At 41.5% G+C, this 23,382-nt stretch overlaps 2 protein-coding genes across 14 annotated transcripts in view; both read right to left on the minus strand.

Annotated features, from left to right (window-relative positions):
- Nucleotides 1-1,052: 1,052 nt before the first annotated feature.
- On the minus strand, nt 1,053-14,520 carry brca2 (BRCA2 DNA repair associated). The gene is made up of 28 exons (XM_034604050.1): nt 14,349-14,520; nt 13,946-14,020; nt 13,060-13,293; nt 12,800-12,863; nt 12,486-12,514; nt 12,354-12,382; nt 12,144-12,255; nt 11,987-12,042; nt 11,745-11,832; nt 10,918-11,583; nt 7,949-10,795; nt 6,668-7,918; nt 6,200-6,298; nt 6,044-6,113; nt 5,465-5,961; nt 5,183-5,373; nt 4,884-5,071; nt 4,609-4,779; nt 3,968-4,340; nt 3,728-3,883; nt 3,492-3,639; nt 3,308-3,420; nt 3,026-3,218; nt 2,750-2,916; nt 2,519-2,654; nt 2,180-2,436; nt 1,664-1,807; nt 1,053-1,555 (listed from the first exon to the last, which is right to left on the minus strand). The coding sequence occupies exons 2-28, from the start codon at nt 13,995-13,997 to the stop codon at nt 1,199-1,201; spliced, it is 8,688 nt and encodes a 2,895-aa protein (XP_034459941.1). The 5' UTR covers nt 13,998-14,020; nt 14,349-14,520; the 3' UTR covers nt 1,053-1,198.
- Nucleotides 14,521-15,030: 510 nt separating this feature from the next.
- frya (furry homolog a (Drosophila)) overlaps nt 15,031-23,382 on the minus strand; it is a 48,934-nt gene continuing 40,582 nt past the window's right edge. For 9 of the 13 annotated variants that reach the window (XM_034603952.1, XM_034603957.1, XM_034603955.1 and 6 more), the window contains 10 exons: nt 21,759-21,959; nt 21,009-21,152; nt 20,021-20,184; nt 19,436-19,643; nt 18,954-19,103; nt 18,758-18,856; nt 18,580-18,657; nt 17,001-17,111; nt 16,692-16,897; nt 15,031-16,592 (listed from right to left, as the gene is read on the minus strand). In XM_034603952.1, the coding sequence (XP_034459843.1) occupies nt 16,334-16,592; nt 16,692-16,897; nt 17,001-17,111; nt 18,580-18,657; nt 18,758-18,856; nt 18,954-19,103; nt 19,436-19,643; nt 20,021-20,184; nt 21,009-21,152; nt 21,759-21,959 (1,620 nt within the window). In that variant the 3' untranslated portion in view covers nt 15,031-16,333. The other 4 variants (XM_034603948.1, XM_034603950.1, XM_034603954.1 and 1 more) reach the window with 3 other exon arrangements.

The following is a 23,382-nucleotide window of genomic DNA, read 5'->3' on the forward strand; positions in this document are numbered from 1 at the left end:
GTGGTAACATTAATATTTTATCTATCATTATCACAACTAACACAAATGCAACCATTACATTTATTTTTGTTCGTAATCACATCATTTTATATCATGTGCAATGTTTTAAATATCATGTTATATAATTTCCAATATCATTCAACTGATTTCAATATCACGTGCAATATTTAGGTCAATGTATTTCAACAATATCTGCAATATTTCAATTTACAACTAACATTAGCTACTCCTCTATCATTTCATATCGACTTATCGAAGTATAACTTTCTCTCTTTACACTTTATATTTTATAATACACTTGTACTTTTACTTGATTTTCATCTTCACTTGTACTTTCACTGTGTTTGATATTTTTACTGTATTCTATTCTACTTATATTGTGTTGTACTGTAATCTTGGAGCAAGCTGGCACAGGGATTTTCATCTGGATTAATAAAGTCTTATCTTATCTTATATACAGAACCTGAATTTATTTAAAAAACATGTTTACATTTACATATTTACATTGTTTATTCTGTAAAGCTAAGGTTTCATATCGGTGCATATCAGCTAATATCGATATGTCTGTGAACAGCTCATATCGTTCACCCACAGTTAAATTGATTGAGCTCTAATACTGACCCCCTTTAAGGTCTGTATTGTTCAGATCAATGATATTTATTCAACTTAGTTTAATTCTTTATTTTCCCCCAGTCACCCCCTCAATATAACTATCTTATCTTAACCCATACGGTAAAAAACGCTATATCTATTTATATACATCAAGGGAAAGATAGTCCTCTCTACATAGGTTAAGATATCGTGTTGGATAAAGTTTAAGATATAGATAATTATAAGTCCATACTGTTGTTTTTTACAACTGACTTTAAATAGACTGAGAGTGTCCTCAGGTGTAAACAGTAGACATTCAGATCAGCTGTTATTTGTCCTCAAACAAAGACAAATTAAGGGATTATAGAGCTAAAGTAAATAAATGGAACTCTGAGCCTGTCAAAACTAACTACAGCCAAAAAAGTAGAAAAGAAGAAGATCAGTAGAAAGTGATGACATGATTTTACAGTTTTATACTTTTAATTAGTCGTGTGAGACAAAAAACATCCCACAGAATATGAACCATAAACATCCGTTAGTCTTTCCATTCACATTTGTACAGCTCTTCCCAGAGTTCTACTACTCATCATAATACAGTCTTATGTATCTACATTGAATCACCAACACCCAAGTTCTGAGTATCAATCATCGCCAGCTCCTCGTCGTTCACCCATTCACCTTCCTTTGGTGAGACGACAGGTTTGCGAGCTGGAGTCTGTTCTGTCTTTAAAGTGCTTGGTGTCTCAGACCTCCGAGGAGGGTTGAACGTCTTCTTCACACACGGAGTCGCCACCGAGCCCAGATGGGAGAGAGCCGGTGGAGACGGGATGCGACACAGATAGTCCAGAGCTCTTGTCCTCTTCAGGCTTTTGGGGTCTTTCTCTGTTAAAGACGTTGGCGCAGGTGGATTCCTGCTGACAGGGGTGAAGGATCCGAAGCTTCTGATTGGCTGCTGAGCGATCAGCTGCATAGAAAAAGGACAAGACTTTTATTTTGTTAAGTTGATGCCAAGTGGTTATGAGAACAAATATATTTAAAAAGCTCAAATCCAACAGTAAGTGCTTAAACTCACGCTTGTCTTGGTGTCTTGTCTCATGTCAGTTGCACAAGCTGGGGTTAGAGGGTGGACAGCTGGAGAAGAGATGGATCTTAGACCATCGGACTTGAGTAGATGTAAAAGTGTCTCCTCAGCAGTGAGGAAGAAGTTCTGCTGACCCTGAAAACAGATGATGGAAATGAATCTATTGTATCCAAACCAAGGACGGATCGATGGAGAAGAGGAAAATAAGAGCTCGACATGGTTTAAAGAAAAGTAAACACTTGTTAACAATGATTCCAGGGTCTGGATCATATGTCCATCACATACTTCTGCACCCACACCTAATTATTTCAATGTGGCTGTAGAATTCTGATCAAAGTAGATATATGTGAAATGAAGAAAAGGCATAAAAAAAACTTGTTAGAGGTCAATATGAAACAAAGACTGACAATAGTAATTTCATATTTGAGAAAAGTTGTCCATTTGCAGCATTTCCCGTTTCATCTGTCAAATATGCATGTCAACAGTGTTTGGATTTGTGGACTGTACCTGGAGCAGGTTTCTGAGTTGGCTAAGGGATTCCTGTAGATGAACCTCCTTGGGGTTCGTAGAGAAGACGGTCAGATCTCCAGCGTAGAGAACAGGAGTGGGAGACAGGGACTGACCTCTCAGCTGCAGGTTGCTCAGAGCCAACAGCACACGTGGTTTTACAACATCCTCCAGGCCAGACTGAGCAAAGCTGCTGAAACAGCGCACTTTAACAAAGTTCAGTTCTCCATCAGCCAAATAAACTGCCGGAGAGGAACCTGTGTTCAAAAGTAAAAACAATTATTTAGTAAACTGCATGTTTATGAAAGAAACAGTTGGTAAATAAATAAAATCACCCACCCTGTCCATCCATGATACTGATGATAAATCCTGTGAGATCAACCTCTCCACACAGCGGCTGGAATTCTGGGTTTTGAAGATTCATGAAACTGGTGGAAACCCTCGGTTGAAACTGTTCTGATAACCATTCCTGGGCCTGAATGATAAAACAAAACATTTATTTATATTGGACAATATTTCATCATCTATCTGATTTACATGTACAGAATATAAACAGTTTCCGAACCGTACCTCCAGGTCCTGAAACTGGGTTTTCTTTGTCCCAGTGAGTTGAACCGTTTCGATTCCGCTGCGTTTCTTTCCCTCTGAAGTGGAGAGATTATAAACTTTGTATCGACGGCCTTCCTTCAGTAGAGCCTGAAGATCTGAGGAGGGTCGCCAAAAATTCAACTGGTAAACTAGAAACAAGAAATATTAATTAAAACCAGTATTTGAACACACAGCAGTTAATAAATTTAAATAAATATTGATAGATCAAAAAAAAGGAAAAGAAAAATGAAGTCACACCACTGCCACTGCCCATAGAGTCAGAAACGCAGAGTTTCCACACAGGTGTGACGTCTCGTTTGGGACAGGTCCCGTCACCGCTCTCTGCTTCTAGAGCCCGACGGTATCGATCCTGTAGCTCAGCCTGTTTCTTCTCCATCAGGGAGCGTCTGTAGGTTTGAACAGTCTCCATCTGTTGCTCACTCAAATGAGCCTAGAGCACAAAAGCAAGAAAGGTATGTGACTAAAACTCTATTCGTGAGAGAATTGAGTAAAAAAACAGTAAGGTACATTGTCTATCACCTCCAAGTAAGCTGGATCATCCTCCACTGCTTCATACAGCTCCTCCCCATCTTGCAGATTTGCAATATCCTTACGATTAATTGTGCGTCTTCTGCGTTGAGGTTTGTTGTTACCTGATGATCAAACAACTTGTTAAAACCGCGCACATTTCAGTCTGTACCTGATATGAGAAAAACACTCGTACCCGTCTGCTCTTTTTCAAATTCAGTTTGAATCTTGGTAAAAAGAATCTCCATGGACTTTTGGTTTTGGCTGCTGTATCGTCTCTCCTCTTTCTCTTCTGCACGACCAGAACGAAACACAACGCCCGCATCTGGTTTCCTCTCCATCCACTGGAAAAACCAACAAACATACAGACGAAAGGGATCAGAGCACAGACTTCCAGGAGAAAGGAGTAAATGACTAGAATACTAAACTCACCTGTATGGGGTAGCTTCTGAGTATGGTAATGTCCACACATCCTACTGGTCCTCCATTGCTGTACAAACTGGAGATAGGCAGCAGGAACGGCCGTGGATCTCTGTGAAATCCCAGTTTGGTGTCCCACCGTGCAGGTCTGGTGCTGTTGGCGTAAATCTAAAAACACAAACAATAAGTCAGCATTTTATCTTTGTTGAAGTCGCTGAAAGAACAACAGAAGGACTTGTGGTCTCCATGCACCTTTAACATGAGGGATTCCGGTGCCTCCAGAGGGGAACAGGCCTCCTGCGATCCCACCAGTTGAGCCCCGTAGACGATCAGCTTCCCACCGACAGCCAGTCGACCTTTGTGAAGCATGGCAGTCAAAGGTTCATCCAGCTGAGCTTTGATGGCGTACCACCCATCCGTCAGCCAAACTACTGCAGAGGGGGGTTCGACCTTGGCATCGGCCCCTTGTGGAGTCTTGGTGTCGCCGCGACTCGGTCTGATTGAGGAGTGTCCCCTGGAGACGACCCCGCAAATACAGAGAACCTGGGTCTTGGCTGATGTGTCGTCCTTTTCCATGATCTTCCTCAGAGCGGGTCTACGGCTGTGGTCGATCTCTACATCATATCTAAGACGTGTAGAATAATCATGTTTTCAATAATATTCTTATTCTTCTGATAGTAAATCTTGCTCTATACTGCACTGACAATTAGAAGTATTCAAACATCTTTTAGTATTCAATTAATCAATCAATCAATCAATATGGAAATAATAATTCCTTGCAGCCCTAAAACCGCATCTTTTGTAAAGATGACACAAAATGGCATTAGTCTGTGTGTAGTACTAGAATTTGTTCAGAAGTATATTTGATATTCACAAGTTGTAAGGCTTTGTACCTGTACTTGAGCTGAAGGAGAACCTGCTGTGGCGTGAGACAGAGGCCGCCCATCGTCTCTGGAAAAGATCTTTCCATGGAGGCTTGTTTCCACACGATCCATCTGAAGTGATTGAACACCCACTCCTCACTCATCAGTTTAGGATCCACACCTGGAGTGTCACACAGTGCTCTGTGGAAAGTGTAGAACAAGATGATATTGAGGACAATCCACCTGCACATTGTTTCTCTAACAGTATAAAGTCTGATTAAAATAAATAAATACAATTAAATTACTTATAAAACTCTTCTTTTCCTGCAGTCCCATCCTTGCTGGGGATTAGCCATCCTCCATCGGCCAGCTGAACGCCACCTCCGTCTGTAAATGCTTCCAGTTTCAGGAACTGATGCACATTGAAGCGAAAAGCCTCGGCTGTCTCGCTGCTGATGTCGGACACATGTTGATGCACTCCATATCCATAAAGCTGAAACACGATATCAAGATGTTAAAACTTTGCCCACAAAACAAGATATTTAAAACAAATCGTTTCTGTGGCAAAATATTCTCTGAAGCCCAATGACAGTTGTGTCCTTGCCTGTTTTGAGGTGTATCTCCCAGGGAGCTTTCCATTTGCAGCAGCTTTTAAAGGGATCCTTGAAACCCCCGAGGTTTTGGTTAGAAACAAACTACCCGGCAACGGTCGGATCGTCTGGCGCTTCTTCTTCCTGATTCTCATGTCTTGCATGTCCCGCGCCAACTCCACATTTTCAAGATTCTGAAACATGTCTGTAATCCATAAACACAATTATTTTGCATATGTTCTGTAGAGTATTTACACTGTGCAACACTGACTTTACGCAGAAAGGCTGTACTGCACCTTGGCCTCTGGAAAACGTGTCGTCCTCACGTGTTGCCTTTGCAGCAGAGTCCCCTGAACCACAGCCAACAGGAACATTGTGATTATCAGTCAGATAATCATGCTTTGTGTCAGCCAAGGCCACCGGTGGAATATCTACTTTGCTTGTATTACCAGCTACATCTGTACTGCTTTGTGTTTTTTTAGTGGGCGGTAAGATAGTGCTGCCGTTAGTGGGTGTTACAAAGAGATGCTGGTGTTTGTCCTCCTCCTGCTGTGGTTTACAGGAACTCTCTTGGACAATAGTTCTTTGTTTTTTGAAAGGAGGAACAAATGCAGGAGGTGTTCTTGTGTTGACTTTGAGCACGGCATCCTTGCAGGTCTCCATCTTTGCATTCTTGAGGAATGGAGGAACAAACGCTGGCATGTTTGAATGCGCTGATCTGCTTCCTCCTGAGGTAAAATGTTGTGCTGGTGTTGTGTTTTGCAGTTTGGTTTCCACATAGTTTTTTCCATTCCTGTGAGACAAAATAATACATCATAAAGAGCTGATAACTCATGCCAGACACTTGTCAAACATGGCAAACAACTCAAACTTACCTGTGTGGCTGTGTGATGTTAGGATGGGGAGAGGCTTGAAACTTGAAAGCTCTCCTGTCTTTCATTACACCTTAATTGAGAAAAACACAGTAGAGTTATTACATTTATAAGAAAATATATAAGAATGGAAAATGTCCTTTCGGGCAAATAACTTACTGTTTGGACAAGTTTTTTGTGGATGTAGTGTTGAACCTCTCGGACCAACAACAGTCCGATCGAATTCGTCCAGTAATCGTCTTTTCAGGGGAGGCTGAACTAGAAACAATAAAATAAGGTTCTGGTTAATTTTAACTGTAACGTAGAAATACAGCTTAAGTTTAGAAAAAAAATCAAGCATTTAGTTCAAATTTTTTAATGAGAATTTCTTTGTAAATTGTTGTAAATATAATCAGAACTTGATCTAAGTTTAAACAAAATTTGTCCTCCTCCTGCTGTGGTTTACAGGAACTCTCTTGGACAATAGTTCTTTGTTTTTTTGAAAGGAGGAACAAATGCAAGAGGTGTTCTTGTGTTGACTTTGAGCACGGCATCCTTGCTCTTTAAATTTGCTCTTTAAATAGTCAAGATTCAATAAGATCAGACAACACTGACACAAGCTGTGCATCCATAATAAAAATAACGTACCAGTCATATTTGCATCGTCTCCCAATCTTTTCCCTCTTCCTTTCTGTTCCTCTGCAGATGTGGCATTGGATCCTGGGTAATCTTGCAGTGGCTCATTCTCTGATGTCACTGAGAGACTTTCATCCTCTAACAAAGCTTTCGTGCAGTCGAGAGCTTCCTGGGCGAGAAACCTCTGCTGGGTCTCAGAGCAGCCACTGAAGTGAAGTGATGGAAATATTTGATATGAAGACTCCTCCGGCCTTTTGGACTTGGGTCCCTCACCGCAGTTTGTACGTTTAACTTCACAACCCAACAGGTTTGCTGTTTCCTTTCCAAGAGTGTCGTGGAGCTTGCCCTCCCATGATACGGACGTTTTACCTTCCTTTACCTCAGATGCACCTTTAACAGCATTTTCTCTGAGAGTTTCATTTTCAGGGTCAGTCACCACAGACTGAAAAGATTCAACGACTTCAGGGGCACTTTCCTCAGCAGACATGTCCTTTTCACTCGCTGTGGTGAGAGTACAACTTGTACTTCTTTCCACATTTTTTATATTTGATAGATCCGACTTGGGGGTGGCACGTGGGCTTGTTGAGTACGAGTCCGAGGGACGAGTTTCTTCATCTGCAAATTCTTTCAAAAGGTTCTTTGCTTTCAGAAGATTTGTCTGTGACACGCTGACTTTAGCTCCCCCTGCAGTTGAGAAACCACAACTTATTTTTCCTGCACTACTTTGAGCCTCGTCGTGTTTGTCGCTCTTTCTTGTGCCTGAAACAGTCGGGATCTCTGCACTGAAATCCATGTCACTGAAGAGAGCTTTTGCCTTCTGAAGGGCTTCATATGAAAATGCCACTGGTTTACCACTGGCTGCAAGGAATCCCCCTTTCCTCTGTGGTGAACAAGAAACTGGCAACTTGGTATTTGTCGTTTTTTCTTTCTTCTGGGCTGCAAATGAAAGAGCGACTCCTTTTCCACCACTCTGAGGCGTCCCACTGTCTTCTTTTTGTTTCAGATTTTTGTTGGTATCCGTAAGCAAAGCACTTTCATTCAATAGTGACATTGCTTTAGTCATTGCATCATCTGACACACACACTTTTTTCCCACTGGCTGTACAGAACCCACCACTGCTGCTAAATTTATTGAAGGCAGAGGAACCAGTTTTCTCTGATGTTGTGCACAACGGGGAAGAAAGTTGCTTTGACGGGTTTCCATTGGTCAAATCTTCAAGTATCTTCACATGACTGGGAGGCAGAAAACCGTTCTGGTTTACATCTGGTCCCACATTCAAATTTTCAAACCCACAGCGTCCACTTCCACGCTCTTCAGAAGTGTTTGTCAGCCTCTGATCTTGTTTCTTCTCACTGCCACCTCCACTCACAGGTGCTACACCGCTCTCATACTGAACCGTGGTTCCGTTGTTTCTGTCCATGATGTCACCGTCTTTGAAGAAAGCATCTGCTTCTTGCAGCGATTTTACGGAAACAGAACCATTATCAAATTCTTTCAAAATGTTGTTTGCTTTGAACTTTTTTTTCTTAGACAAGCCCGCTGTTGCGCCCCCTGCAGTCATGAAACCACCGTGTGTTTTGTCTGAATTTTCCGTGTTGCCTTGACTCTTCTTTGTGTCGGAAACAGCCGGGAGCTCTGCACCGAGAGTGATGTCACTGAAAAGAGCTTTTGCCTTCTGGAGGGCCTCAGCTGAAAGTCCCACAGGTTTCCCACTGGCTGCAAGAAATCCACTTGTCCTGGGTGCAAGACCTCGAACAGGCGTCTTGGAGTGAGATGGTTTTACATCGATTTCATCCTCGACTGCTTCACATTGAATCAACAGCGATTTTGCTTTCTTGAGAGCTGCAGCTGAAACGACGACTCCTTTGCCGCTGGCTGTTTGAAATCCACCATTTTGAATTGGTCCAACTTGAATTCGATCGGCCACATGAGCTGTTCTTAAAGTGTCTCCTTCCTGTTGCAGTTGTTTCTTTGTGTCCTCAGGTGCATGAATTTCATTTAACAGACGCTCAGCTTTTTTCACCGCATCAGCCGACACGCGGACCTTCTTCCCGCTGGCTGTACAGAATCCACCGCCATTGTTCGTCTGATTCATTCCAGAGGAGCCAGAACTCTTTGATGTTGAGCACGAGGGAGAAGAAAACGCTTTTACGGTGGAATTGTGCTGTACAACCTTTGTATGACTGGCAGCTGGTCCAGCACTTGCTTTTGAACATTCACCGATTGCTTCTTCAGAAAAGTTATCTCCACGTCCTTGGATACTTTTAAGCTTCAAAAGGTTTTTCGTGTGACTGAATGTAGGCAACGGTTCTGTGTTCTTTTGATGTTTTACAGATGCACCAGACTTATTGTCGGTAATGTCGCAGTCTTTGAAGAGAGAATCGGCCTCTTGCATAGCTTTCGCTGAAATCGAAACCCCCTTCCCACTGGCCAGTTGGAATCCACTTTGATACGAAGCTGCGTCCATTTTGCTGTTATTCAATGCAGCATTTTTGTCTGTAATGCTGGTGATCTGTCGCTGCTCAGTTTTAGCAGCAGCATCACTGCTTAGCTTGTCTCCCGACTTCTGGTCAGTCAGATTTTCCCCTAAATCTGCAAACAAAGCTCTGGCTTTGCTCAAACGTTCTTTTGAAATTCTCAAATCACTTCCTCTCGCAGTTTTGAATCCTGCACCAGACATCAAAGGGGTTTTGTTCTCCTGCTCGCTTGTCTCAGTGTACCCAGCTCTGTGAGGATTTTGGGGTTCAGCTGACACAATACAGCGTCTGCCGTCAGAGATGCTCTTTGAAGAGGGAGACGCATCTTCAGTAGAGGAATTTTCTTTTGTCAGGGTGGATTTATTTGTCAGATTTGATGCCTCACAGTTTGTCGTACCGTCTGAAACTGACCTCATTTTATGCTTTTCAGCATCGGAACTAAAGCTGTCATCAAAATCGATACCCATAAGAAAATCAGGGTCAAGTTCTTTGTCAGCTTTTTGGGGGGAGGTGGCGTTATCTTGACAATGCTGCTGTAGCTTCGCAGTTTTGAACTGTGTAAAGTCAAACTGAGTATCTGCTTCTTCCAGGAGGGTGCACAGTTCTGTCACGTCAGCTTTTTGTGACGCTGTTAGCTGACAACCTATATCCCCAAATCTTTCACTCGTAGACAGTGGCTGCTTTGAGTCAGAGATTGTATTTTTCACTGAATCCATACTGATGCGAATTTCTTCTTTAGCGTCATGGCCTCTTTTGGTCGGCTCAGCACTAAAGGGCCTTTCAGCTTCGTTTTCTTCAAACAGATGCTTGGCTCTCTCCAGGTGGGCTGAGGAAACCTCTATAGCCTTATTTGAAGCGGTTTTGAATCCTGATGCATGGACGGAAGGAAGAGACACTGTCGCTCTCTCTGGAAAGTTGCCATCACTTGGACACTTGACTGGAAAGTGATTGATGTTATTAACACCTTCTGTTGCACCACTGGGCAGTTCTGTTGATGTGCTCTCTACGTGTAACTCACTCTCTCTGCAAGGGCCCAGTGTCTGGCTTGCCTTGACTGCACTCGGCATCTTGGCATCAGTTTCAGCTCCTTCTAAAATATCATCTGAATGATATTTTACATGTTTAATATTTGTAGATAGAGAAGAAGCAGCTCTTTGGGTTTCAGTTTTAAAGCCAGTCCATTGTTGACTTTGAGCAATGTTCTCGGAGGTGGGAAGAATAAAGGAGGTGGAAGTCAGATGAGAGATGTCTGCAACAGCAGACTGGAATCCGCTGTCAACTCCTGTTCCCTCATTGATGGAGTAATTCTGAGCAGTGGCAGAAACAGGTTTTCTCTCAGTGGTGTGATCACAGTCATGGGGAAAGTTTACTCGTCTCACTCTCTGCTTGGCTTGCTTCATGGCGTTCAGACAAGTTGAGGGAGAGAAGCCATTTTGAGGAGTATCCTCTGCTACCTCACTTGGTTTCCCGGGGTCTAACATTTGACTGAAGTCTTGTGCAAAATCTCTGCAGAGCTGCGACATGTCAAGATCCTGGGCTTTTGGTTGAACAGGAACGTTTTCTCCCGTGACATTTTTCTGTTTTTGTATCTCATCCTCCCTGATTCTGCAACAGTCTGCTTCATCTTGGATTTCCCCCAACAGCTTGGCACTCCCTTTGTTCCCTGAAAGACAGCAGGAGGATAAAAAGGGAGAGATTCATTCAGATTTTTCCATATTGACAAAACGTGGATTAGAGCATTTTATGCATGAATACATTCACATGCATGAGAAATGTTACCAGAACCTGGAAGCCTGGGGGAGGTGTCATTCTTCACAGATGGTGTCTCGTTCCCTTGAGCTTGTGTTTTTGGAGTCTCAATGGTGTAAACAAATTGTCTCTTTTTCTTTGTAAATCCATAGTATGAGCCTGTCAAATGCGACCTGGTGAGTTGGCCAGAATCAGAGTTGCTCCGCAGTTGTTCTGGTACAGTTTTGTCGTCCACTTGTGTAGCAGCATGATTATTATCCCTGCAAGAGGGATCTACGGTCGAGGGAGGAATTTCAGATAAACTCAATGGAGACCACTGGGTGATTCCAGTATCTCTAGTCTTCTGTGGTGGGGGTGAGGATATTTTGACAGGTTCCCGATCATCTGTACTCTGTTCCAGTAATGCAGCGTTGTTAGTAGTCGAGACGTCTGTAAAGCTGTAGCCACGTTCTTTTGGCGAGATGATCTGTTTTCTCTTGATTCTGTCAGTTTTCACTTTTCTCAGGGCTGAACTACTGTTGGAGAAAAACATGGAAAGAACATTTTGCGCTCCATCAAGAACACTCGCCACGGTACTGCGTACATCTCCATCTTCAATAGCGTCTGGAAGCTTCTGTCGCCAACCACTCGGACTTGGATTCAGTGAATCCTGGGGGGAGTTATGGGACTCTGGATTCTGACCAGCCTCAGGGGAAACAACACCTGTGGTTTACAGACAAGAAATTATTATTTATTGTTTTCTATTACGCATCGAAAAGTCTGTGCAAAATAAGTAAATATGGTACAATGCAAAGCCCTTTCATTAAATCATAGCTACTGCAACCTCCACAATATTAGCAAAATGTACAGGAAGGAGTCAGTACCTGTGTGAACCGGCACATCGTGGTTTTGGGGTGATACTGCTGCAGCTACGGATGCGTTTGAAAGAGAAGGAAAAAGCTTCCGTACAAACTAAAAACAGGGAAACAAAAGAAGGAAAAAATATAATTTCAGAAGCAATATAAAAATGTATCATTAGCATAAAAATAGGCATAAGCAGAGACTTGACATTCACTTAGTGATAAAAATAAATCTGCTGTGGAGTCGGGTTCGACACAATACTCACAACAACATTGCTGTCTGAAGAAACACTCATTGGACAGGGACTCTCATCGGTTTTAGCTGCAACAAGACAAATTAATTATCAAACAAATCACGTAAATGGATTTTTAATCACCAAAACAAAAAATCAACCATAACAACTAACCGAGTCATTTGCTTACATAAAATCAGAGTGGACGGCACAGCTGGGGGGGTGTTCAGAGAACTCGTCCACGATATGTCCGGATGAATCTGTGCACCTAGACTTTCAGATATTTGCTTGGCATAGCTAACCTGTCATTCGTAAAAAGAGAGTGAACCTTGATGTTATGCATTACTCCACATTCAAATGCTGCCATTTGCTGAATTACAGTTTGATTTTATACACTTACTGGGGATTTGGGAGAGGTCTGAAGAAAATCTGTACAGATGACAGGGGCAAAAAATAACAGATTACAGATGATGATCAGATATTTATTTCAATTTTACTTTAAACAGATTAAATGTATGAAGTTGCAGCTCACCAAAACGTCCACATTTTGCTCCAGGGACCCTAAAAAGAACAAGATGGACACTGAAAACTACAGCAGTGACAACACAAGGGACTTGTACAACATTTGCTAGACAATAGCTCAAACACTCAATGTGCAGAGAAAGTACATGTATCTTTTCTCAAAGCACAATTCTTCATTGTCAAGAGTTTTAAGAAAATCAGACAATGTTCACGGTTCCTACTCATGACTTGAAATAAGAACTACGAAAATAAAAAGTAGAATATCAAAAAAATGGCTCTTTCAAACAGTACGGGCAACAAAGTCTTGATAGTTGTCGCACTCACCTCTCTTTTGTCATCTGAAACAAACATGGACTTTGTGTTTCCTTCCATGGCCGTGCTTCTTTTTCTAAGGAAAGAAATACAGAATCATCACTTTTTAGATATGACTTTAAGAAAGCTTTTAAAAATCTAGACACACGCAGGTTAATATAATTTACAATAATACATTAAAGATGTAGTATGCAGACATCTACAATATTTTAAGGGCAAGACATATATTAATGCATAAATATATCAATGGTTAAATATGAATGAAACATTACCTTGTTCAGCAGTGAACGACTGCTCACCCTCCGTTTCAGGGGACACAACTCGTCTGTGTCTGAAAACTTTAGGGGTAGAAAACAGCTGACTCTCCAGTGCGGTTCTGTCACAGGGGGCTTTGAAGTTTCCCTCTTGGTTGGCGCAGAGGTCATCTTGGTCAGAGACATTTCCCTCATTGGTGGACGTTTGAGCCGTCAGGACGTGAAACCAGTCGGGGTCCAGTGGTCCCAGCTCTGGATAGGGAATCAAAAAAAAATGATTCTAGCTCAGTATGAAGTAAACCAACTCCAGGTTCACAGCACTTGATGATTTGATTTAGTGTTTTGTGATCATGATCGTGGACTATGATTACATCCAGACTGCTTGACATACAATACTCCTACTGACATACTGTACCATTACTGAGAATAACTCCTCAATTCATTTGTCATCGCTGCTCCCTGCATCTCTATCAGACATTTTCTTATGTACAAATACTTTAAACAATCACACACTTTTCCATTATGTTTCCAACTGTTTCTTCTAATCAATGTTATACTGGTATTTTATCGATGTTCTCGGTTACACGGAGCATCTATTGCACTTCTGTCCGTCCCTCACATGTGGCTCTCTGAGGTTTCTACGTTTATTCCCCTGTTTAAAGGGGAACAAAATGTCACACCTTGTTAAACCCTATGAGACAAATTGTGATTTGTGAAAATATGGGCTATAGAAATAAAATGTATTGTTTGGTGATCGTTCAGCTATGTGTTCAAGTAGTGGAAAAAGTAGAGCCCTGCAACAAACTATGTGTGACTTATAAGGTTAAATGCTTGGTCTTATAATAACTATATTATCTCCAGTGCAGTTCATAACTTAGTTTTTTTCACACAACACTTATCTCACCTTTCCAGATCTTATCTTTGAAGGTGTCGTACATGTTCGAGGGAGACTCCATTCCAGGGGACTACAGGTGGTCGCCTGAGGAGACACAGCTTTCGTGGTGACTTAAGTTTTGAAACAGAAACTGATGTTAGCTGCAGCATGTTAGCTTCATGGTGGAGGTGCGTCAAACTGCAGCTGATGCTCAGGACCTCACGTTGTGGAGCTGCTGGTCAACTCACGTTAGCTTGAATGACAATTAAACAGCTTGAGACACGTGGCAGTGTTAGCCGACGTGGGATTCATTGTGTTACAAAATGTTTCAGGAGGCTGACACTGTTTAGGAAAAAACCCAAATGCAGAACTGCTAAGTACCAATTCACAAAAAGTTACGAGACGAATGAACGTAGAAGTTTCTCTGACTCACCATGACGGCGGGAGAAGGTCTTGTCTTTCATGTCGCGATGAAAACTTCTGATAAACTTTATAGAGCAAACCACAAACTGTGATATAAAGTGGTAATGACGTGTTGACGTGTTTACATGTTTAGCTAGTTAGCTGGTTAGCTAGTTCTACGAAAACAAAGCTCGCGCGCCGGTAACCGGAAGTTAGGACGACTTCAAAATAAGAGGTTTTCATATAAAGAATCTAACACATGATAGATTTTAACATTAGACGATAATTATCTTAGAAATGGTTGATTTGATAGATAGATAGATAGATAGATAGATAGATAGATGGATAGATGGATAGATAGATAGATAGATAGATAGATAGATATTTACTTGACATATCATCTTAAACGTATAAACGAGACATATATACATACACTTGAATAAATTTAAAATACTGTATTTACATATAAACATTGAATAGAAACATGATAATATATAAAAGCAACTGTACGGTTCTGTTATAAGCAAAACACATACATTATATAAGCATTGGCAAAATAATTCCATCTATAGTCCTTCTGCCAGGCATAATAATAATGATAATGATCATGATGATAATACTACTACTACTACTACTATTACTTCACTACTAATAATAATAATAATAATACAAATATAATAATAATAATAATAAATCACAACATGAAACAACGGTTTACAAATGTATGTTTTATTTTCATCGTTACATGAGTGTACAGAACACCAAAGTACAGTACATTGCAAAGGCAGTAGTATTTACAAAGCGGGAGGCTACTCCAACGGTTCCTGTGCAAGCTTTACAAATATCTCTTTTACTCCTTATGCAACTCAAATTGTACGTTCATAAAAATACAATCTTATGAGTCTTGAGCGAAGCCCCCGCTGCACTATGTACAAATATTCAGCTAAAATAGTTTTCTGTGTTTGACGATAAACATTATTATTACACTTTATAGTACATAGAATTTGCAAGCTTGGCAGATTCAAAACAAAATATTAGTTTTCTATAAATCTAGTCGGATAAAAGCATGTCTTTCTCTTGCAAATGATATAAATATTTTCCCTAATTGCTAAAAGCTGCACAGTTAAAAAGGTACAGTAAGATTTTTTTTTAAGTAACAGATTACCCACACAGAAGGATGTAGGTTTGGGAGACATTACAGTAGAGTTGCAGCTTATGTCAGAGTAGTTTATGTGAACAAGTTAATAATTGTAATTAAAGAAATCAGTATCCGTAATGCCATCGAGGATGGTCGTCAGGTTTAGATTCACACACTCAGGCGCCAACACACAAAACACACGCGCACACACACACGCACACACACGCGCACACACACACACACACACACACACACACAAACACAAACACAAACACACACACACAAAAGACCCACTACTTTAAGCAAGCAATGAAGCCTCCCTTTTTCTTTACTGACAATGTTCATTTTTTCACTGCTCTGATATTCAAATACATTCTTTCAGGAAACAGTAAAGGTTTTCCACTCCCATGACGGATTGCACATTTCCCCTTGACAATTAAAACAACGTAACTGAAAAAGAGTTATTTATCTTTGGTATGTCATTTGTTAAATCTGACAGTCGTTGACCGACCTCGGTATCAAGTGGTCGCTTTGTGAAAACTTCTATCATTCGGATCCCGGAAACCAGACCAATCAGCGAGCTCATGTTTATTTGCCCTTGCAGATTGGTGTGGTGATGCCAGGCTATTAGTGCAATAAAAGCCTAACTTTCTTGAGAACAAAGTCACTCGTGTGTCTAAAACCAACAGTATTGCTGCACGTCTAGAGATCTGACTTTGTGATGTACTCTGAGTCACAAGAGGAGGTGTTTGGTTATTCCCAAGAGAGAGCAGAGAGCTTGTTAACCACTGAGATGATAGCAGCAACCCCAGGCAGCACTGGAGTGTAGGCATAGCACAGGGTGTTGGAATGGGCATCGCTGCGCTGCCAGACCTCACTCAAAGAGTTGAGCCTGAAATGCTGGAGTCTGGGAGGAAAGCCGTGATGGCTCGGTAGCCCTGGGCTCGTCTGATCATGTCCCGCATCTCTCTGTTCAGTTCCATCAGCTTGGAGGAGATTTCTGTCAGGTCCTGCTTCGAGCCCACCAGAGCAAAAGTTCCCGTTTGACCCAAAGTTTGATGTCTGAAGAAGATGTTCAGTAAGGTCTGGATCTCCTCCTCAGAGTGGCTGCCAAAGATGTCGTTAGGCCACATTGTTCTGCAAAGAAAAATAGAAAAGGTCGTTCAGTTGTCAGGGGGCATTTATTAACATAAAAACCACACATTTTTAGAAAAACAAAGATAATTATTTTCTCACCTGCACTCACGAATGTAGCGGATGGCTGCCTGAAGCTCGTTGTTCTTCAGACCCTCCAAAATGGCTTGCACAGCAGCTTCAGAGGAGCTGAAGGTGGGCTCAGAGCAGCAGCTCTCACGGGCAGCAGCCTCATCACTCGTGACCGAGGCCGCTGCCGCCCTCAGGTTGATCTTCAACTCATTTAGCTCTCTGGACATACTCGTCAGCTAAAGGTTGAGAAGGATTCATATTATTAAACAGGGACATGGATTCAATGTCGGGTGTTATGGTTCCAAAAAGAGGAGACAAACAATTGCACGATGCACCTACCTCAGGAATTGAGCTTATTTCACGGAACTGTTCTATCAGCTTACAGTAGGACTGAAAAAGCAGCAACAGCTGAAAGTGGAGTTTGTAGAGTCTTTGACAGAGCTCCAGTTGCTGCAAGTCAGAGAGAAGTGGTTGTTGGCAAAAGTCGTCTTTATTCCTATCATAATAAACACAACTAGCTACTTGTAAATTGATGTTAAACCTGCTACAGTTCTACAGAAAACTACACGACTGCTAAAAGACAATTTAAAACAACATCCAACTTACAGCCAGAGATTCCATTTGCTACAAAGCACGCATGTTACAGGACAGAAAATAAGTGAGGAAAACAGAGACTCAAAAGAAGGACATGCAGTTCCTCATTACTTTTATTTAGATGTATTAGCAGAGGTATTTTTATTGGCATGCGAAGAGGTAGGAAAAGTAATGAGGGATGTATGTGTAAATTGGAACTGAAAGGAGAACAGGGAGTTGACATGAATTAATCCAAAATGAAACAAGCCGAGCAAATGAACAGTTTTGCCTGTTAATTGGCAGAAATGCACTAATCTCTTATTATGCATTATGCCAGGTTTTAACAATAAAAACCTTCATCAGCTATGAAGTGAGCAGAGGTGGGAAGTAACAAAGTACAAATACTTCTTTACTGTAGTGTAAGTTGATTTCTCAGGTATCTGTACTTAAGAGTTGTTATTTTTCTGATTACTTTTTACTTTTACTCCCTACATTTTACACACAAATATCTGTACTTTAGGATCCTTACATCTTCAAAACAGTCTCATTACTTTTGTTTTAATGCATTTCAGGGGGATTTTTTTATTATTTAATTTTATTTATGTCCATGACAAGGAGTAACAGCATGGAAGAAAGTGAAGAATCAGCCAACATCACTGAGAACGTAAACAACGAGGCAGGGCAACAAAACATTCCCTATCCCTGACCTTATTTCAATTAAGAATACTACATTCTATTGTAGCCTACACTTTTCCTCCTGGACAATTTTTCATGCTCATAAATATATTCTTGTTTTAGCACCTGTTTGTTTTCCACAGATAAAGTCGGTAGAGGTGGCCCTTCCCCTTTTTACTTTTGAGTATATTTTAGAGTCTGTACTTTTATACTTTTACTTGAGTACAGAGGTTGAATCAATATGCATACTTTTACTTGAGTCATATTTAGTATCTGTACTTCTACTCGAGTAAAGAATGGGTGTACTTTTGCCACCTCTGGAAGTGAGTGTATTGTCCAGATTAAATGCAATTTAAGAGAACTTGCTCTCATGCCCGGCGGAGCTGGAAACGATCACAATGCACGCTGGGTATGAGACAATCCATGTGATGCGCGGCAACTCAAGGTCATTAGAAACTTGATATTTATATAGTATGAGAATAACGAGAGGCAACACTCACAGAGCTACAGTATCACACAGTAATCGTCAGGCAGAAAGTACAGTAAGAAAGGTCAGATGAAATGGCATTCTTAACATTTACACTGAATTCAGGAAATAAACTACTTTCTCGCTGGTTTGGACCAGTATGACAGAGTTATTAATCAAATTTCCTATAAATTAAGCTTTTACCTTTTCCTCATGCTCCACCGGTTGCCTTGTTATACCCCCAGCAGTCCGGGGAAACGTGGCCTTACAGTTGCACAACCACTGAGGGGAACAGAGACAACATAATAACGTGATTTACACAACTCAGTGACAACACGCAGGTGACATTCATACTGAAAAGCACAATATTGAATCCCCTTACGGTGACAGCAGCTTCCTTTTTGTGGTTGTAAGTATCGAGATACTCTTGAAGCTCCAACACGCTGAATTTCATTTTTTCCAGGAGGCCATAAGACATAATCTGAAAAAAGAAAATTAAGCTTGTTGTTGAATTTGTTTAACTGCCATTGATAGGTCATGTTGTAAAAAAAAAAAAAAGTATTAGTCATGTCACTCACTGTGTTTGCATCGATAAATAGAGTTGGGCACTCTGAGCAGGACGTCAGCATCTGAGATGACCTCAGAAACTTTGATCCTAACCCCCTCAGTCCGTCGCCGAGGTAACTCACGGCGTCACAGGTCAAAGAGCAAAATTTGCTCTGGATACTCTGCAAAGCAAAGCAACAGGCTGACTGAGACGCTGTCAGAGTCGCTCCTACATCATTTAAAGTCCATACATTCTGTCTTTACATCCGAAATCCTCCCCTGTCAGCTTTGGTCAGTGAAGGGAACAACATTTGGTTAACGAATCTCTGTAGATTTTCAAGCTGAAAGCCTCCTGCCCTCGATTTGCACTGAATCAGACCCCCTTGTGAAAGGAAGCCTCTTTCTCTGAAGGTTAATCAGTCACATATCTAATCCCGTTACCCTTTCAGTTTAATTATTCAGTTAGACCAGCCACACTGTCAATATCAAGTCGGAGCAGGCCACAGTATATTACCTGGAACAGTGAGGAGAACACGTGAAAAGTGTAGACGGCACAGGATCCGTCCGAGTCAGACACGAGCTGGTTGATGTGACTTCGCCAAGCCTCCTCTGCATCGTCGCACACCGTTGGCTGGAAAGCTGCGAGGATGGCGGAGAAGAAGGGCGACGGTGGCGGGGAAGAGCGGGACTCCAGCATGTCGTCTCTCTCCTCCTCTGCGAGGCTGAGCGGACACAGGGCCATGTTATTGACAATGTGATTGTGCCGTAACTTCATCACTTTGCATGTAAGCAAGATTACACTGAACGAATTTCCATGAAACTTGGTGGAGGGATACTGTGTGGGTCAAGAGTGAACCCAATATGTTTTGGTGCACATCCGGACTAGGGGCGAATCCAGGAATTGCAGTTTTTTTATGATTTCTCAGAGAATATTCCATGGATCTTGACAAAAAAATGATGACTGATATTTATGAGTGTGTGAAATCCAGATATAGAGAATAAACATGTTGTTTCATGAGGGGACTGTTTGGCCTTGGCGGAGGTTTGCACTCTACTTAGTGCCGTTCTAGCTCATTATTGAGAGGCGGGGAGCATGTACCTGGGTAAGCAGCTGTCAAGGTCCAGTTCTCCTCTGTAATCACTGTGAACCGCGTCCATTGTCAAACTGTCCCCGCAGTAAAATTCAGGGGGCAGTTCACTGATGGAGAAAGAGACGTCATCCTCATGGACGTTGGTGTCTTCGTCTTCCTGTGACAACTCATGCTACAATAAAACAAGACGTACACATGCTTTGGTAAAAAGTCATGAGCAGATACGGAGGCAGCATGCTGTAATGGTTATTAATAACTGGAATTATTAGTTCCCTGAGTTACACTTAATGGTTAAACACATCATTTAGTGGGTAAAGTGGACACACTAACCTTGCGATGGGACCCTACGGACAATCCTTGTTGTGTTTTCTTTTATGTGGTTAATTTAGTGTGGATGAATTGTGCCAATTCATTTGATTAAATGTAATTTCAATGCAGCCAACACTGGCCCCTGCACGCTCAGGTTTTGGGACAGGCAATGTGTAAACCTTTCTTGACCTCCCGCATGCCAAGAGATTTTAGTTGTTGCTCAGAGCCCCCCACACAGAAGCAATAGGTATACACATTGCCTTAAACAGACAGACGCAGAAAGAGAAAGACTGTTTTTTTATCTACGACCGGCTACAACACCCCCCCAACAACCCTGGGAAACCTCTGGGAACATTAAAGTAAGGCACCAACTAGCCCACAGCCCAAAGCGTTATGGTTTGCCCACTTGCAGGTTTAACGTCATTCACCTTTAAGCATGCAAACTACTGTAATACCAAGAAAACTCCGACTCATGCTCTACACTGAGGAGAGGAAATGTAGAAAAGTCACATAAATAATACTTAACATAGACCAAACCCAAAGCACATATAACATCCAAGACATTTCAAGAGAGAAGATGCAAACAAACAGCTTCTATTTGGCGAAATTAGTAAAGAAATCTAGTATGGAACTGCGATAGGAATTAGTCGCTCCCAGAATCTCAGACACTCTGAAGCCCTTATTCACCCGCGGCTTCGAGTCCTCTGGCAGTTGGACCTCGAAACTAGGATTTTTGGAGTTCAGAGGAGTTGAGTCAGATGGAGTTGTGTCAAAAAAGCCGGAGGGAGAGTCCATGTTACTGTTCTCTGCTGTTGGAGAGAGGTTCACCATCTGAAAAAAGAAAGTAGAACACGAAACAGAACGTGTATCATTACACATACACACGTTCTTTTTAGAAAAACTGAAAAAAGAAAATCACATCACAGTTCAATTGAGGTTTTTCAAAAGCGTCAAATCCTCAACTGACTCTACCACGGACAGAGTGGGTGACGAATCAGACACAAGTGAGGAGTGGGATGACAGCTGCGTGAACACATGGGCTCCCCATCTGCCAGCACAGTTTCTACAAACTTAAAGTACAAGGACCACTGGTCATGGTGTAACAGAAAGACGGTGCAAATGTTTAAAGTCTCACTAACTTCCCCAGACACTAAAAAGAATTGAGATAGAGCTGTAAAACCTTGGTCCTGAGGTGGACACTGGAGGAAAACCTATGGGGCCATTAAAATAAAAAGGCTGAATCCCATTTGGAGAATGAATGTGTTCTGGAAACTGCCAATGAGGTAATAAAATATCTTACATACAATAACCTGAGGGTGGAACAAGAGGAAAGCTCATGAAACGCATAGGATGGAAACATTTCCTCAGTATTCATATTGATAAATACAAGAATATATGTTTCCAATGCTACAGTCATACAATCTAAAGTGGACTTACAAGCTGTGAGTGGGAGAGGATCTGGCTGGCGGAGAGTGAGTCCTCTTCTGACGACTCGTCGGAGTCCTCGTGTGTGATCTTGCTGAGGCTGGGCATGCTGCTGGACAGCTGACTCTCCTCCAGGGGCTGCAGGTCACTCTGGTCCAGACTGTCCATGGAGCGTCTCCGCACACCCCAGTTGAAGTTGTCCATAGTCTCTCCCTGCAACAGAGAAACGGCGTTGAGCGCCACAACATCGAGCCTGATCTCCTCCCTAAAGCAAACACATGCACACACGCCCATACGGCATACACATGTTCACACAACCATGCAGTGCAGTGCGAGCTAAGAATGTAAGGAAGACTGGAGCGTTGACTTAACTGTGGCTGAACTAAACTTTAACTGAAACATCTGCAAAACTGTGTTTCTTATTTAAAATGCAGTGTGACAGTTGGATATCAGCCAACTTCCACATTCTGCCAAATCTCCACATCAACAGAGCGAACAACAAAGGAGACTTCCTGCAGTGACGCTTGGTACCGACCCTCGATGGAAAGCAAAGGCCTTGACTTTTGGCCAAATAGCTTCTTTTTAAGAGGTGCCATTACTTTACAAAACTGTCTGTGAGGCACTTCTGTTGACCACAGTAGTTGTTTAAGTCTTTAGACTGTCAAAAACAGCTGACACCGCTCTGGCATGCAAAGTCTGCAGCTTTAGACATTGAGGTAGTTATTTTTGATTTTATATTATTTCTACAGCACTGGTTTGCTGAAAATTCAAGATGTTCCTGTGGTTTCAAAGCTTGGCTATGTAGATACCACAATGCAGTTAAGATGAACTACTTAAAGAATGTGTTATTATATTTCTAAGTATTGTTGTACCACCATGAAACACAGTGTGTGAATCATCAGTATTTTGGTCTCTGTGTCATTTAACACAACAGATTTGAGCTCGTTTGGAGATTTTGTTCTTCTACTCAAAGTAAACGAGAATAAAGAGAATTTTAGTTCATTTTCTCTGCATCAACTTACCAAGTACATGCGCTCACAAGTGGAAAAGGTCTACAGGAGAATTAGTGTGTGCATGACAAGTTTTTAATATTGTATAAATAATACGTTTAGTGTGATAGTGTCTCCGGTTTCTTCTTACTGTGCCTCTAGATGGCAGTAACATCACATCTGTACAACTGAGACACAGATGTAATTTTGGAAAATCCCATCATGGTCAGATTTGCACAATTTTATAAGGAAAATTAAGTTAAAAAAAAAAATAATAATCTCGTAATGAGCATTAATGTTGGAACTTATCATGTGTGAAAATCAAGCCACCCACTAACCAGGTTACTGTAAAACATCATACCCAGGACTAGCTCTCTCCTAATAATCTGATAGAATAATTAAACACTGTTTAAATCAACAGATGACACAATTAAACAAGATAAATAAAAATGACTGATCCTAGTTATGGATATCTTATGTTGACATGAACTACTGTGTGGTTTTAAAAGAATTAGTCCTATGTGACATTTATGGTTTAATTTTTGTTTAAATGTTTAAATATCTCTCTTATAGCACATGAACTATGTAGAATCAGTTTTCTAAATTCCATGGCATGCACACACATTGGCTTCACCACGAGTGTGTCA

The sequence above is a fragment of the Hippoglossus hippoglossus genome, chromosome 13, assembly GCF_009819705.1.
Source record: "Hippoglossus hippoglossus isolate fHipHip1 chromosome 13, fHipHip1.pri, whole genome shotgun sequence".
NCBI lineage: Eukaryota > Metazoa > Chordata > Actinopteri > Pleuronectiformes > Pleuronectidae > Hippoglossus > Hippoglossus hippoglossus.

Excerpts from the sequence above, each read along its gene's own strand:
- brca2 (XM_034604050.1), bottom strand. The coding sequence starts at position 13,997 with ATGGAGTCTCCCTCGAACATGTACGACACCTTCAAAGATAAGATCTGG. Across the intron at positions 5,072-5,182 it reads GGAGATACACCTCAAAACAG|CTTTATGGATATGGAGTGCA; the intron begins GCAAGGACACAA and ends ATCGTGTTTCAG. Across the intron at positions 1,808-2,179 it reads AACTCAGAAACCTGCTCCAG|GGTCAGCAGAACTTCTTCCT; the intron begins GTACAGTCCACA and ends ATCTGTTTTCAG.